Genomic DNA, 16,213 nt, shown 5'->3' on the forward strand with positions numbered 1-16,213 from the left:
TTCATTTACACACAGCACAGAATAGTCATTCTCTCTTCTATAAAACTAATAGACAAAGACTTCTATAAGATTAAAAAACTAAAAGGACTATAGAACTAAACACTAAGGCTAACAGAACTGATGAAACCATTCTATAAAACATGTTGAGTAATGTATCAGAATTTATGCGTGTATATTTATATATATAAATACATACACACACTATATATTTAGAAAATAAGTGGATCTAAATCTTACCATATTATTGTTCATGCCAGTGCAGAATCTGGTATACTATACAAAAGATTCTAGGTTTTGTTAGAATCTCAGTAACTTTATATATAAAGTGCACTGTTTTGCTAGAGACCGTCCCAGAGTATACTATCTAATTAGCATGTAACTTTGGCTTCCTGAACCCCTCCGTTCTTCTTCTTATTTACTCTACTTCTTATTTACAACCAACAGACAAATACAACTGTTTTCTACATGTGGCTTCCTTCATTTCTTTTTTTTTTCTCTCCCTTGTAATTCTGTCAAAAGTTAGAACTGCAGCCAATAATGGTCTCTGCCTCACTCCTGACTAACCTGGAGTTTCAACTAATGATGAACCCAAAGTCTCCCATTATAAAGAAAGAAAAATGGATCATATAAAAGCTTTAGAGGTGTTCAGCTGGGAACAAGGATTGCCGAATAATCAGAGGCCACACTTCTGTTGAACCCTTCTCCTGCTATGTTCTAGGAAGAACAAGAAATTCATTAATAAAGGCAGGGGCCAAGAAAGAAAATCCAAGGAATGCCAGAAGAGTCACGTAAACAACTGAAAACATTACCTATACGTATACTTTATACCTATATATGTTATGTCCTTTATTTTAATGTATTTCCCTTTTCTTGCTTAAAAGATCAGAGCTGTTGTTCTTTTTGAAAACCAAGGAGAAGATATCCACAGAGCTCAAGAAAAGTAACTAAATAAGACACTAGAGCTAAGACAAACTACTTGCAAGTACAAATAAGAAAAATTTGATAGGAAATGCCTTCACAGTTCCTGAAGCAGCAATGTAGCAATGAAGGAGAACAAAGGTAAGATTAGAAAGAAACTTTTATAACAGACTAAAGAAATTTAACATTTACCCGAGAGTAAACAATTAAAAATAGCTAAACAGGGGAAAACATAGTTACTTCTCCTATAGAAAGATTAAAAAAAGAGAAGAAGAAAAGAAAGAGGACTTAAAAGACTACTGTCATGTTACACAGAAGGGATGGAAACCAGGTATCTCAACTAGCATAGTCACAGAATAGAAAGGTGGGGGAAATGTGACCAACATAGCTTAGATGAACCCATTTTGACAACTGAAGGAATGTGGGTATAAAGAACAAAATAACGAATAAAAAATAACTGGGTTTCAAAAAGTTGAATGTTCAGGAGGACAGCCATGCAATTAACTGAAATGAAGAACAGAGAAAGAAAGCAGAGTTTGAGAAGGGAGATGTTTTGATCAAACATATTAATGGAACAGTTACATAAAAATTTCAGGGCCAGCCCTGGTGGCCTAATGGTTAAGTTCGGCACACTCCACTTTGGCAGCCCAGGTTCAGATCCCAGGCGCAGACCTACACCACTAAGTTAGTGGCCAACCTGTGGCCATGGCTTACATAAAAGAAAAGAAGAGGAAGATTGGCAATGGATGTTAGCTCAGGGCAAATCTTGCTCAGGGGAAAAAAAAAATTCCAGCAACTATTAGGAATGGGTAGCTAAACACAGATTTACAGCCAAGCCCTGGGCAAGGGTAAAAAAACTCTCATCTTTCAAACACCTCATGCTTTCAAACACTCATCCTTGAAATTCCAAAATAAATTTCACACCATCTCTATTATTCAGTCTTGACATTTCAAAAAAATTAAAATATTTCAATTCTAAGATGTATTTTTACATATTAACATCTCGGAAATAAGAATATGCTTACAAATGATGACACAAAATAATTTAAATGTTTTGACATTTTTCATGATACAAGAAAATAATGGTGCATTTTACTATAAATGGCATCACAGTCAATAAAACACAGTGATCCTGGATCAACGTGAAAAAATACTAATATTCTAATTCAAAAATACTCACGTTTTTCAGTTAATGCTACTTCACAAATCTCTTTCAGTCGAGTTATGAGAAGCTGATCAGCCACCACAAGAACACTACAAACAAAGTCCACATTTTGAGATTCTAAAAAGAAGAAAAACAAGTATCTCTCTTTATTACTTGATAAACATTATACCTAAGGGGAAAAGTTCAACTAATTAAAAGAGAAAATTATAATGATTATTTTTTTGATGTTAGAATGGCAACTAGGAAAAATAGTAATAACATGAAAATATTTCTACCTTTAGGTTAGAAAGGTACCACTATCTGGTATGGAAAGAAACACACCAAAATACCCTGGTTCACACTAGGACAATAAAAAAGGAACTTGAGTTGATACTTTTAGTCTAGAGGGCTACAAGAATGCCTGACTTATTTAGAATCTCCCATGTTGTTAGACAAACATTTCTCAAACTAATAAATAGAAAGTCAAATCTCATAACCAAACAATACATAAGTATATGTTAAATACATAAAACATATATATGTTAAGAACATAGAGAAAGGGATGGAGGGGTGAATAATGCTCCTAGGCTTCCTTATTTAAAACAAAATTAGTCATCTAAGACTACATTTTTGTTTTTTAATCACAAAAGTTCTTTGATTTAAAATAAGCTTCTTGGTCCCGAGTACTACTAATGGCCTATTAAGCAATGCCTCTGAGCCACTGCCAGAATAATAACACACAAAAAATAAAATAACACCACCATAAGAAGAAAGAAAGAAAAGACAGTTAAGAAGAAAAAATGAAATAGAAAAAACATTTTAAAAAGTGAGAGAGGGGGCTGGCCCTGTGGCTGAGTGGTTAAGCACGCATGTTCCACTTTGGTGGCCTGGGGTATGCCGATTTGGATCCTGGGCACAGACCTACACATTGCTCACCAAGCCATGGTGTGGCAGTATCCCACATAGAAGAACTAGAATGAATTACAACTAGGATATACAACCATGTATTGGGGCTTTGGGGAGGAAAAAAAGAAAGACAGGAGAAGTCACTGGGAATGGCAGAATAAAGACTATTCCAAAATTCCTCTCCTCCACAAAAGCAATGAGAATACTACAAAAAATTGTCAAAATCAACTTTTTTGGTATTCTAGAAATTAACCAAGGACTTACAACAATCTGGGGAGTGTTGACTCAAGAAAAACAGATGAATCTTGATAAGAACACAGAGCTTTGGGACACTGTAGTTTTTCTTATTTAGATCCTCCTCTCCCCTCCTCCATAGGAATCTTAGAAAACAACTACTCTGCAATCACAGTGGAAACAAGCAGCTACAGCCACTGCAGGAGACAGAGCAGTTGTGGAGCAACATTAGTAAAGAACTGTCATTATTTGTCATGTCTGGCAGTTCCCTGGAAACACCACTAGCATGGCTTGTCTTTTTTTGACCTGACTCAAAGCTTGCCGAGTGTGAAGAGCCTCTATGCTAGGGGAATTTGTTAAAAATAATCAGGAGCAATTGTTTAACACTGAAACTGACTGAGACAATGATAACAGATGGGGTAAAAAAGTAGATGAAAAAAAAACAAAAAAAATAAGTGAGGAAAGGGAGGGTTTTATGACTGAATGTTAATGAACCCTGAAAATTTACATGTTGAAGCCCTTATTTTTGGTGTCTGTGTATTTGGAGATGGGGCCTGTAAGGAAGTAATTAAGGATAAATCAAGTCATAAGGGTAGGGCCCTGATCCAACAGAATTAGTGTCCTTCTAAGAGACATCAAAGAGAGATATCTCTCTCTCCTTCACTCTCTCCACACACATACAACTACACAAGCATGGAGGGAAGGCCATGTGAGGACAGAAGAAGGAGGCAGCCATGTACAAGCCAGAAAGAGAATCCTCACCAGAAACCAGCCTTACCAGACCCTGATCTGGGATTTCTAGACTCCAGAAACGTAAAAAAATAGATTTCTGTTGTTTAAGTCACCCAGTACATGGTATTTTGTTATGGCAGCCTGAGCAGACTAATACAGATATCCACAGGAGTAATGAAAAGTTCCAACAATTCCTGTGACTCTAAAAGGCCACACACATGGAGGGCTGTACACATGCCCAGGAAAAACTTAAGAAGGCCCAAAACACTTACCTCTGGCTGAAGATGAAGCTCTGCAAAAGCAGGAAATAAAATCCAAGGAAGAGTTGTAAACTGCCTGCCTAAAAATTAAGGCATGCCTCAAAATACGCAAAGAGCTCCTGCAAAGGCTGAGAGATTTACTGGCTTTAAGCATTTAAGGAAATTTCTGTCTAATTACTAGCTGATGATTAAGCTAACCAAGCAGAGACTTCACTGGTCACATATGACAAAGAATACAGATTTTACAGAATTAGCTCAGAAAAGTCAATAACAAACAGCAAAAATAACAAACCCTGGGGAGAGAGGAGAGTCAAATTTGAAGAGCTGCCATATTATACTATTTAAAATATCCAGTTTTGAACCAAAAAAAATATAAAAGATGCAAAGAAAGAAGTCTGGCCCAAATACAGGAAAAAAACAGGTAAGAGAAATTGTCCCTGAGGAAGCCAAGTTGCTGAACTATCAGACAGTTATTTTAAATATGTCCCAAAGAGGCAGTGGTTAAGTCTAGTGCACTCCACTTCAGTGGCCCAGGTTTGCCGGTACAGTTCCCAGGCGTGGACCTATACCACTTGTCAGCCATGCTGAGGTGGCGACCAACATACAAAATAGGGGAAGATTGGCACAGATGTTAGCTCAGGGCAAATATTCCTCACAAAAAAAAAATAAATAAATATGTCCAAAGAACTACAGGAAATCATTCCTAAAGAACTGAAAGAAAGTATGAGGATAATGTCTCATAAAATTAAGAATATCAATAAAAAGACAAAAATTGTAGGTCAATAGAGACTATCCAATCTGAAGAACAGAAAGAAAAAAGAATAAAAAATAAACAGAGCAATGAGACCTGTGGAACACCATCAAGCATAACAAGATACAAATGAGAGTCCCAGAAGAAGAAAAGGAAGAAAAGGCACAAAGAATATTTGAAGAAATAATGGCAGGGAGAGGTGATGTAAAAGTGTAGAGGTTTTTGTATGCAATTGAAGTTGAGTTGTGATTAGTTTAAAATAGACTGTTAGAACTACAGTCATGTGACACAGAATGATATTTTGGTCAAGAACAGACAGCAAATATGACAGTGGTCCCATAAGACTAGCACCATAGAGTTTAGGTATGTAATAAGCTATACCTTCTAGATTTGCGTAAGGACACACTACAGTATTCAAAGAATGATAAAATTGCCTAACGACACATTTCTCAGAATGTATCCCCATCGTTAACTAATGCATGACTATATAGAAGATGCTGTATGTAAGCCTCATGGTATCCACAAAAGAAAAACCTATAGTAGATACACAAAAGATAAACAGAAAATAATCAAAGCATACCACTACAAAAGATCATTAAATCACAAAGGAAGACAGCAAGATAGGAAGAAGGGAACAAAGAAACCACAAAAAAATCAGAAAACAACTGAAAAAATGACAATAGTAAGTCCTTACCTATCAATAATTAAATGTAAATGGATTAAATTCAACAATCAAAAAAAGTGGCTAAACAGATAAAAAATAAGATCTAACTATATGCTGCCTACAAAAGCCTCATTTTACGTTTACAGACACATACAGTCTGAAAGTGAAAGGATGGAAAAGGATATTCCATGCAAATGGTAACCAAAGAAGAGCAGGAGTGGCTATCCTTATATCAGACAAAATAAGCTTTAAGTCAAAATCAGTCTCAAGAGACAACGATGTCATTATATAATAATAAAGGGGTCAATATATCAATAGGATATAAAAATCATAAACATATATGCATACAGTACCAAAGCACTCGCATATATAAAGGAAATGTTAACATAACTGAAAGCAGAAACAGACAATATAATAATAATGCAAGACTTCAATAACCCATATTCAAATAGGGATAAATCATTCAGACAGAAAAATCAGTAAGGAAACATCAGACTTGACCAACACTATAGACCAAATGGACCTAACAGACAAATATAGGACATTCCATCCAACAGCAGCAAAATACACATTCTTCTCAAGCACATGAAAAACATTCTCCAGGAAAGATCAAATGTTAGGCCACCAAACAAGTCTTAACAATCTAAGAGGACTGAAATGATACAAAATATCTTCTACAACTACAATGGTATAAACCTAGAATAACATGCAGAAAATTGGAAAATTCACAAATAAGTGGAAATTAAACAACATAGTCCTGAACAACCAAAAAGTCAAAGAAATCAAACAGAAAGAAAAAAACATCTTGAGACAAATAAAACTAGAAACACAAATTATCAAAATTTATGGGATGCAGCAAAAGAAGTTCTAACAAGGAAGTTTATATTCAACATCATATTAAAAGGATTATACCCCACAATCAAGTAGAATTTACGACTAGGATGCAAGGATGGTTCATATATGCAAATAAATAAACATGACACATCACAATAACAGAACGAAGAATAAAAATCATACTATCATTTCAAGAGATGCAGAAGGAGCATATAATAAAATTCAACATCCATTCATGATAAAAACTCTCAACAAACTAGGTACAGAAGGAAAGTACCTCAACATAACAAAAGCTATATATGACAAGCCCACAGCTACCATCAAACTCAACATTAAAAACCTCAAAGCTGTTCATCTAAGATCAGGAACAAGATAAGGATGTGTCCTCTCACCACTTTTATTCAACATAGTACAAGAAGTTCTAGCCAGAGCAATTAGGCAAGAAAGAGAAATAAACAGCATCCAAATTGGAAAGGAAGAAGTAAAATTGTCTGTTTGCAGATGACAGATCTTATACATAGAAAACACTAAAGACTCCACCAAAAAACTATTAGAAGTAATAAACAAATTCAATAAAGTTGCAGGATACAAAACCAAAACCAAAATCAGTTGTTTTTCTATGCATCAACAATGAACTATCCAAAAAAAAATTAAGAATCCTATTTACACCTGCATCAAAAAGAATAAAACACTTAGGAATAAATTTAAACAAGCCGATGAAAGATATGTACACTGAAAACTATATAACGTGGCTGAAAGAAACTGAAGGCCCAAATAAATGGAAAGATATTCCATGTTCATGGACTGGAAGAAGCGATATTGTTAAAATGACCATTTTACCCAAGCAATCTACAGTTTAAGGGAAATCTTATCAAAATTCCAACAGCATTTTACACGGAAATAGAAAAAGTAATCCTAAAATTCATATGGAACCACAAAAGGAGTGAATAGTCAAAGAAATCTTGACAAAGAAGAACAAAGGGGGAAGCATCACAGTTTCTGATTTTGAACAATGTTACAAAACTACAGGTAATGAAAATACTAACATATTTGCATGAAAAGGACACAGAGACCAATGAAATGGAATAGAGAATCCAGAAATAAACTCTCAGTCAATTAATCTTCAGCAACAGCGTCAAGAATACAAAATGGGGAAAGGACAGCCTCTTCAACAAAGGATGTTAGCAAAACTGAATATCTACATGCAGGAGAATGAAACTAGATTCATATCTTACACCATACACAAAAATCAACTCAAAATAGATTAACAACTTAAACATTAAGACCTAAAACCGTAAAACTCCTAAGAGAAAACAGGAGACAAGTGACGTCTGCATCGGGGCAGTGATTCATTACCTTAGACTCTCCCTCCTAAGATATAACGAAAAGGACACTCATATACCAACAGAGAACTTTCACACAACACAAAAGACGTCTCAGAGACTTAGGCTGCCATACGTCTGCAGGTGAAGGTGCTGAACATCCCACAGGAAGTGGAAGGAGGTAAGTGGATCTCTTCTCCCTCCCGGAATGGCAGCAAACCAGGGCACAGAACCAGGCACAGCTCTGAGAGGAGAGGGGGTAGGGGAGGCCCTCCACAGGAACATCTTTGCTCTCCAAGTTCCCTCATAGACTGTGGGAAAACCCCATAGGGAGGTGGCTAAGCTATTTCCAGGGTGTCTTCATCAAGCCAGCACCCCAGGAGAGCAGATAGTGAGGGCAGAGGGAAAATGCCCCCAGGACAGCACAGACAAAAGAAAGTGCCCCTCCTCCCATCCAGTGCTCCCAGCTCTGCCAGTCAGCCAGAGCACCTGTGCCTAGGGTAGAAGAGTAGCAGCTACAAGCCAGCAAGCCAGGGTTGCAGCGGGCTCAGAATATATAGGTCTTGACCCCCAGCCAGTGGCAGCAGGTGGACCCTGTGACCAAATAATATCACTATGCAGAGGCACAAATCCACGCCATCAAACAATATGAAAAAATATTTTAATACTCTAGACCAGAAGGAAAACAACAAGCACCCAGAATTCAATCCTGCAGACACAGACATTTATAATCTAAATGACAGAGAATTCAAAATAGCTATCATAAAAAAACTCAAACAAGTTACAAGAAAAAACAGATAGTTCAATCAATATCAGGAACTTCTTCAAAAAAGAGACAGAAACTATAAAGAAAAAACAATCAGAAATGTTAGAGATAAAAAACACAATGATAAGAAAAATCTGTACTTCCTGCACAACAGAGCTGATATTATGGAGGAGAGAATCAGCAGTCTAGAGAACTTTTCTATAGAAGTGCTTCAGATGGAGGAGGAAAGAGAACTACGACTTAAAAGAAATGAAGAAATTCTCCGAGAAATTTCCGACTCCATTAGGAAATGTATCATAAGGACTATAGGTATTCCAGAGGAAGAAGAGAAGGAGAATGGAGCAGAATGCTTGTCCAAAGAAATAATAGCTGAGAAATTCCCAAACCTGGGTAAGAAGCTAAACATACAAGTGAAAGAAGCTAAAAGATCTCCTAATTAATACAAATGTAAAAAGACATTCTCCAAGCCTTTCAGTAGTAAAGCTGACAGAAGTCAATGACAAAGAAACAATATTAAGGGCAGCAAGGCAGAAGAAAATAACTTACAAAGGAACCCCCATCAAGCTTTCAGCAGATTTCTCAGCAGAAACCTTACAGGCTAGGAAAGAGAGGAATGATATATTCAAAATTCTGAAAGACAAAAATTTTCAGCCAAGAATACTGTATCCAGAGAAATCATCCTTCAAATATGATGGAGAAATAAAAACCTTCCAAAATAAACAAAAACTAAGGGAGTTCATTGCCACAAGACCCCCACTACAAGAAACACTCAAGCAGGCCCTCATATCTGAAAAAGAAAAAGGGGGTTATAAAGTCTTGAGCAAAGAGATAAATACGTAGACAAAATCAGAAAATTACAGCTCTCTATCAGAACATGTTAGCAAACAGTTATAACACTAATGATAAAGTGAAGTAAAACATCAAAAATAAATATAATCTCATCATTTTAACCACGAACTTACACTACAAGGTGGAATAAGTTGGAAAAATAATGACTTAAAAGGGGAAGAGGAAAGGGATGGAATCAGCTCAGTCTAAGGAAATAAAAGGCTATCAGAAAATGGACTTATCTCATCTACGGGATTTTTTTATACAAGCCTCATGGTAACCACTAAACAAATCATCAGAACAGAGACACAAACAATAGAGAAAACTAAGACAACCATCAGAGAACTAACAAATTGAATGGGTAGTCTGAAGTACACGGGATGAGAAACAAGGGAAATGCAGAAGAACCAGAAAATGAGTAATAAAATGGCAACATTAAGCCCTCATACATCAATAATCACTGTAAACGTAAATGGATTGAATTCTCCAATCAAAAGAGACAGAGTGGTGGGACAGATTTTTAAAAAACAAGAGCCAACAATATGCTGCCTGCAGGAAACACACCTCAACTCTAAAGACAAACACAGGTTCAGGGTGAAGGGATGGAAGATGATACTGCAAGTTAATGGCAAACAAAAGAAAGCAGGTATTGCCATACTTTGATATCAGACAAAGGAGACTTCAAGACAAAACAGATAATGAGAGACAAAGACAGGCAATAAATAATGATAAAAGGGACACTCCACCAAGAAGACATAACACTTATAAATACATATGCATCCAACACAAGAGCACCAAAGTACATAAAGCAACTACTAACAAACCTAAAAGGTGATACTAACAACACAATAATAGTAGGGGACCTTAACATACCACTTACATCAATGGATAGATCATCCACACAGAAAGTCAACAAGGAAATACTGGATTTAAACAAAAAACTAGACCAGATGGACTTAATATATATAGAACACTCCCTCCAAAAACAACACAATACACATTCTTCTCAAGTGCACATGGAACATTCTCAAGGATAGACCATATGTTTGGAAACCAGGCAAGCCTCAATAAATTTAAGAAGATTGAAATCATATCAAATAGCTTTTCTCACCATAATGCTATGAAACTAGATCAACTACAAAAAAAAGCTGGGAAAGTGACAAACATGTGGGGACTAAATAACATGCTACTGAACAACCAATGGATCACTGAAGAAATTAAACGAGATATCAAAAAATATCTGGAGACAAATGAGAATGAAAATACACCATACCAACTCATATGGGATGCAGCTACAACAGTCATAAGAAGGAAATTCATAGCAATACAGGCACATGCTAACAAGAAAAATCTCAAATAAGCAATCTTAAACTACACCTAACAGAATTAGCAAAACAAAAATACAGCCCAAAGTCAGCAGAAGGAGAGAATAATAAAAATTAGAGCAGAAATAAATGAAATTGAAATTAAAAAAAAACAGTAGAAAGGATCAATGAAACAAAGAGCTGGTTCTTTGAGAAGATAAACAAAACTGACAAACTCTTAGCCAGACTAAGAAAAAAAAGAGAAGGCTTAAATAAATAAAATTAGCAATGAACCAGGAGAAATTACAACAGATACCACACAAATACAAAGGATTATAAGAGAATACTATGAAAAATTATATGCCAACAAATTGGACAATCTACAAGAAATGGATAAATTCTTAGATTCATACAGCCTCACAAAACTGAACCAAGAAGAAACAAAGAATCTGAACAGACTAATCACAAGTAAAGAGATTCAAACAGTAATCAAAAACCTCCCAAACAATAAAAGTCCAGGACCAGATGGCTTCTCTGGAGAATTCAAAGAACATTCAAAGAAGATACAATACCCATCCTTCTCAAATATTCCAAAAAGTTAAGAAAGGCAGAACACTTCCTAACACATTCTATGAGGCCAACATAACCTTGATAGCAAAGCCAAATAAGGACAACACAAAGAAGGTAAATTACCAGCCACTATCGCTGATGAATGTAGATACAAAAATCCTCAAGAAAATATTGGCAAAGCGAATACAGCAACAGATTAAAAAGATCATGCATCATGATCAAATGGGATTTATACCAGGGACACAAGGGATGGTTCAACATCCACAAATCAATCAATGCGATGCACGACATTAATAAAATGTGGAATAAAAACCACATGATCATCTCAATAGAGGCAGAGAGCATTTGACAGGATCCAACATCCATTTATGATAAAAACTCTCAGTAAAATGGGTATAGAAGGAAAGTATCTCAACATAGTAAAGGCCATATATGACAAACCTACAGCTAACATCATACTCAATGGGGAAAAACTGAAAGACATTCCTCTGAGAACAAGAACATGACAAGGGTGGCCCACTCTCACCATTCTTATTCAACATAGTACTGGAGGTTTTGGCCAGAGCAATTAGGCAAGAAAAAAGAAACAAAAGGATTCCAAATAGGTAATGAAGAAACAAAACTCTCGTTGTTTGCAGACACAAACTGCATCAGAATCCATCAGAAAACTATTAGAAATAATCAACAACTACAGCAAAGTTGCAGGGTACAAAATGCAACTTTGTAAGTTGATTTCTATACTCTAATAACGAACTAACAGAAAGAGAACTCAAAAATATAATCCCATTTATAATTGCAACAAAAATAAAATATTCAGGAATAAATTTAACCAAGGAGGTGAAAGACCTATACAATGAAAACTCTAAGACATTACTGAAAGAAATCGATGTTGACATAAAGAAATGGAAAGATATTCCATGCACATGGATTGGAAGAATAAATATAATTAAAATGTCCATACTACCTAAAGCAATCTACAGATTCAAGGCAGTCCCAATCAGAATCCCAATGACATTCTTCACTGAAATAGAACAAAGAACCCTAAAATTCACATGGGGTAAGAAGAGACCCCGAATAGCTAAGGCAATCCAGAGGAAAAGGAACAAAGCTGGAGGCATCACAATTCCTGACTTCAAAATATACTACAAAGCTGAAGTAAGCAAAACAGCATGGTACTGGTACAAAAACAGACAGATCAATGGAACAGAACTGAAAGCCCAGAAATAAAACCACACACCTATGGACAGCTAATCTTCAATAAAGGAGCTAAGAACATACAATAAACAAAGGAAAGTCTCTTCAATAAATGGTGTTAGCAAACTGGACAGCCACATACAAAAGAATGAAAGTAGACCATTATCTTTTGCCACACACAAAAATTAACTCAAAATGGATAAAACACTTGAAAGACAGACCTGAAACCCTAAAACTCCTAGGTATACAAAAAAGTGCTCAATGTCACTAATCAGCAGGGAAATGCAAATCAAAACCACAATGGGATGTCACCTTAGACTTGTTAGAATGACTACTATCAAAAAAACAAGGTAAGTGTTGGCAAGGATGTGAAGAAAGGGAACCCTTGTGCCTTGCCAGTGGGAGCGTAAATTGATATACTAACTATGGAAAACAGCATGGAGATGCCTCAAAAAATTAAAAATAGAACCACCATTTGATACAGCAATCCCACTTCTGGGTATTTTGTCAAAGGAACTGAAATAAGGATCTTGAAGACATACTTCCACTCCCATGTTCACTGCAGGATTATTCATAATAGTCAAGATATGGAAACAGCTTAAAAGTCCATTGTAAGACAAATGGATAAAAAAATGTGGTGTATACATACAATGGAACATGGAAATACACCACTCCCTTAAGTAAAGACAATTGGTAACTAATACATGGGTATGCTGTCTGACAAGTATATTAATGCATACTCTTCATAAATTTTGGTCCAATTCTTAATCTATTTCTTTCATTTTAGATATGTTATCACAAGCGTAAAAATAGATAAGAAAGAATTTTTGCAGAGTATTTGTCAAAACTATATTCCTTGCTGTCAATTCTTCATCTCAATCATAGAAGCAGATGAGTACGAAACTGTTAAATCTAATCTTAACCATTATACACAATTCATTTTTCAATAGGTAATGAAAATTTTCCACTCCTTTATTGTTAGTAATTATCCCTATCACTTATTCCAAATTAAGCCTGTTTATGGCTTATTAAAATTAGAACAGAAATTAAAATTCATGTTGATTTTACCATTATTCAATTATATCTAAAGTATCCTCTTATTAATACCTTTTATCACCACAGCTTCATCAGTATAGAGGTAGTCCAAAATAACTTTCAATATGTCAGAATGTATTGGCATCTCCAGAGCTGCACAACTGGTAGCCTTAATAAAATGAAATAAAGTAAAATAATTTTAAACTATAAAATACTACTACATTATGGTTTAGGTTATTGGTACAAAAAACTCTGAACAGAAATCACATCAAATGCAAAAGAACCTAACATTTACAAAACACAAAGCTAAAATGACATACATTTAATTTTAATACATCTTATAACATGAAAAGGGATCAAGAAAACTTGATGAAAAATGAAACACATTGGTATTCTAAATACATGTCCAAATAATACTGGGGAAATTTTGATTTAAGTAGGATTTTGCAACGATTTTGATTTCTGAATGTTGCTATTTTCCAACAGGCTTAAGCATAAATAAAGTTCAATACAAAAGAAAAACTGAGTTAAAATATCAGGTTCTCATTTTGAATTTCTTTAGTCTATAATTTCCCAAAAACAGAAAGTATGGTTACTAGCCTACACGGTTTCTACTTAAATCTTACCTCAATCCATGAGCTACTCAGCATACTACGAAAGTATTCTGAAAGAAAAAAGTTCAGTTTAGTACAAATAGCGAAACAATACTAAACACAAATAAATCAGGAACTAATGCAAAGTATACATACCAAGTCTAGCACAAAGAACACATTTATGACAAGGAAATTCCTTTCCATCCACTGATTTCATGGTCACATCACATAGAAAGGAACTGAAAAAAGAAAAAAAAAAGTGTTTAGCAAGTAAGAAAATACATTATAGGATTGCTTAACTTTTGATTTTTCTTAAAGGTAGCAGAGAATAAACAAATTGAAGATATACACACAAATAAAGTACTTCATTTCCTCCCACTCTAAGGAAAATTAAATAAGGGCCTTACAACAAAGATAGTATTTGAAAAGGGAACTGAATACAGATAAATATTCAAAAAAAGTCTTTCTTGGGGCCAGCCTGGTGGCCCAGTGGTTGGGTTCACACACGCCACTTCAGTGGCCTAGGGTTTCGCCGGTTCAGATCCTGGGCACGGACAAGCACCACTCATCAAGCCATGCTGAGGCAGCGTCCCACAGAGCACAACTAGAGGCACTCACAGCTAGAGTGTAGAGGTATGTACTGGGGGACTTTGGGGAGAAGAAGAAAAAAGTAAAAGAGATTGGCAACAGATGTTAGCTCAGGTGCCAATCTTGAAAAGAAAATCTTTCTTCTAATTTTCCTTTTTCATTACAGGCCAGGTGTTAGTAATATAAAGTAAGTGACATTATATTCGAAGGTCTTTAATTTACTTATTTGTACAATCTATCCTGTGCTAAGCACAGTCTAGACACCTCCACAGTCTCTTTCTCCAAAACATTTCACCTACAAAGCAAATATCTAAAAGTAAAACTTTTAATAACATATTTAGAATAGCATAATTATTATTGAAAAAATTTATACTAAATAATCATCATGATGAAGAGGTATAATTAGTTTGGCTTCTGGGTTAACATCATTTCCTACTTATAAAAAAATACAAAATTCAGTCAAAGAAAAATAAAAATTAAAAATTCCTTTCTTGATTAGAAAGGAATCAGAAAAAAATGAACTGTTTCAGTGTCTTATTGAGCAATTATTATTTTATCCATTTACCTGAAGAGCTCTCCAACATTTCCAGAAATGAAGACTAGTAAAGGTAAGAGGGTATCTATCTACACATTTTGCTTTAGATGTGAGTAAAAGAGCTCCATTTCCACACAAGGCACATAATCTAAAGATAAAACATTTATCGTCATTTCCTAACTTACCATTTTTTCTGATTTAGCTTTTGTTTATTACCAGTATTCTTGGCAATTACATTAATTTCTTCATTTTCAAATCTGACTCCATCTAACCTATCAAGGAGAGAAAAAAAAATTAACAATTGGTGGATATATTCCCCTACCAAAACCAACAGACAAATAACAACAAAAATCCAACAAATCAGCTTACATCTGAACATAATTATATTATTTATATCATCTAGAAAAGTATCTTGACAAACCCCTCACTCTGTGATAAACACCATACATTCGCCTTCCATTTTACCTAGAATTCAAAATATATTAAAAATCATTACTGACAAAAAGCAAATCAAAGCCATGACATAAAGCCCTTCATTGTTTTTAATTAGAAAACACGACACACCCTCCTCTGCTCCCAACCTACAACTAAAGTTATACCGCCACAAGCAATATAAATACCCTATAAAAAGAGAAAATTCCAAAGAATCTGATTTATAATATGACAAATATTGTTAGGCATTTTTATATATGCTATATGACAAAACTACACCAACAATATGAGATCAATATTACCCCTCTCATTTTATATATTGAAAAACTGAGGTTCAAGAAAACTAAGAAATTTGTACCAGCTAGTCATATTAGAGCAAAGAGGCATAAACAGGTCTTTCTAACTTCAAAGATAGTACTCTTTCTAGCATACCATACTGCCTGCCATTTCAGATCCCTGTTACAGAAATACCATAGAGTTCAAATACACTAACAGCCTTCCCACCCTTTAATGTTTTAATCCTGAGAGTACCACAGAGATAGCTTTAGCAGAAAATGGAGGAAGGATGTATCCATGTACCTCCCTGCCCAAAGAGGGGGAGCG

General features: G+C 35.1%; 1 protein-coding gene across 6 annotated transcripts in view; it reads right to left on the minus strand.

Moving 5' to 3' along the window:
* IBTK (inhibitor of Bruton tyrosine kinase) overlaps nt 1-16,213 on the minus strand; it is a 99,881-nt gene that overhangs the window by 42,470 nt on the left and 41,198 nt on the right. For all 6 annotated transcript variants that reach the window (XM_070496100.1, XM_014853118.3, XM_070496101.1 and 3 more), the window contains 5 exons: nt 15,364-15,450; nt 14,212-14,294; nt 14,089-14,126; nt 13,535-13,631; nt 2,099-2,200 (listed from right to left, as the gene is read on the minus strand). In XM_070496100.1, coding sequence (XP_070352201.1) covers nt 2,099-2,200; nt 13,535-13,631; nt 14,089-14,126; nt 14,212-14,294; nt 15,364-15,450 — 407 coding nt within the window. The remainder of the gene's footprint in view (nt 1-2,098; nt 2,201-13,534; nt 13,632-14,088; nt 14,127-14,211; nt 14,295-15,363; nt 15,451-16,213) is intronic.

This window comes from Equus asinus, chromosome 24 (genome assembly GCF_041296235.1).
Source record: "Equus asinus isolate D_3611 breed Donkey chromosome 24, EquAss-T2T_v2, whole genome shotgun sequence".
NCBI classification, from domain to species: domain Eukaryota; kingdom Metazoa; phylum Chordata; class Mammalia; order Perissodactyla; family Equidae; genus Equus; species Equus asinus.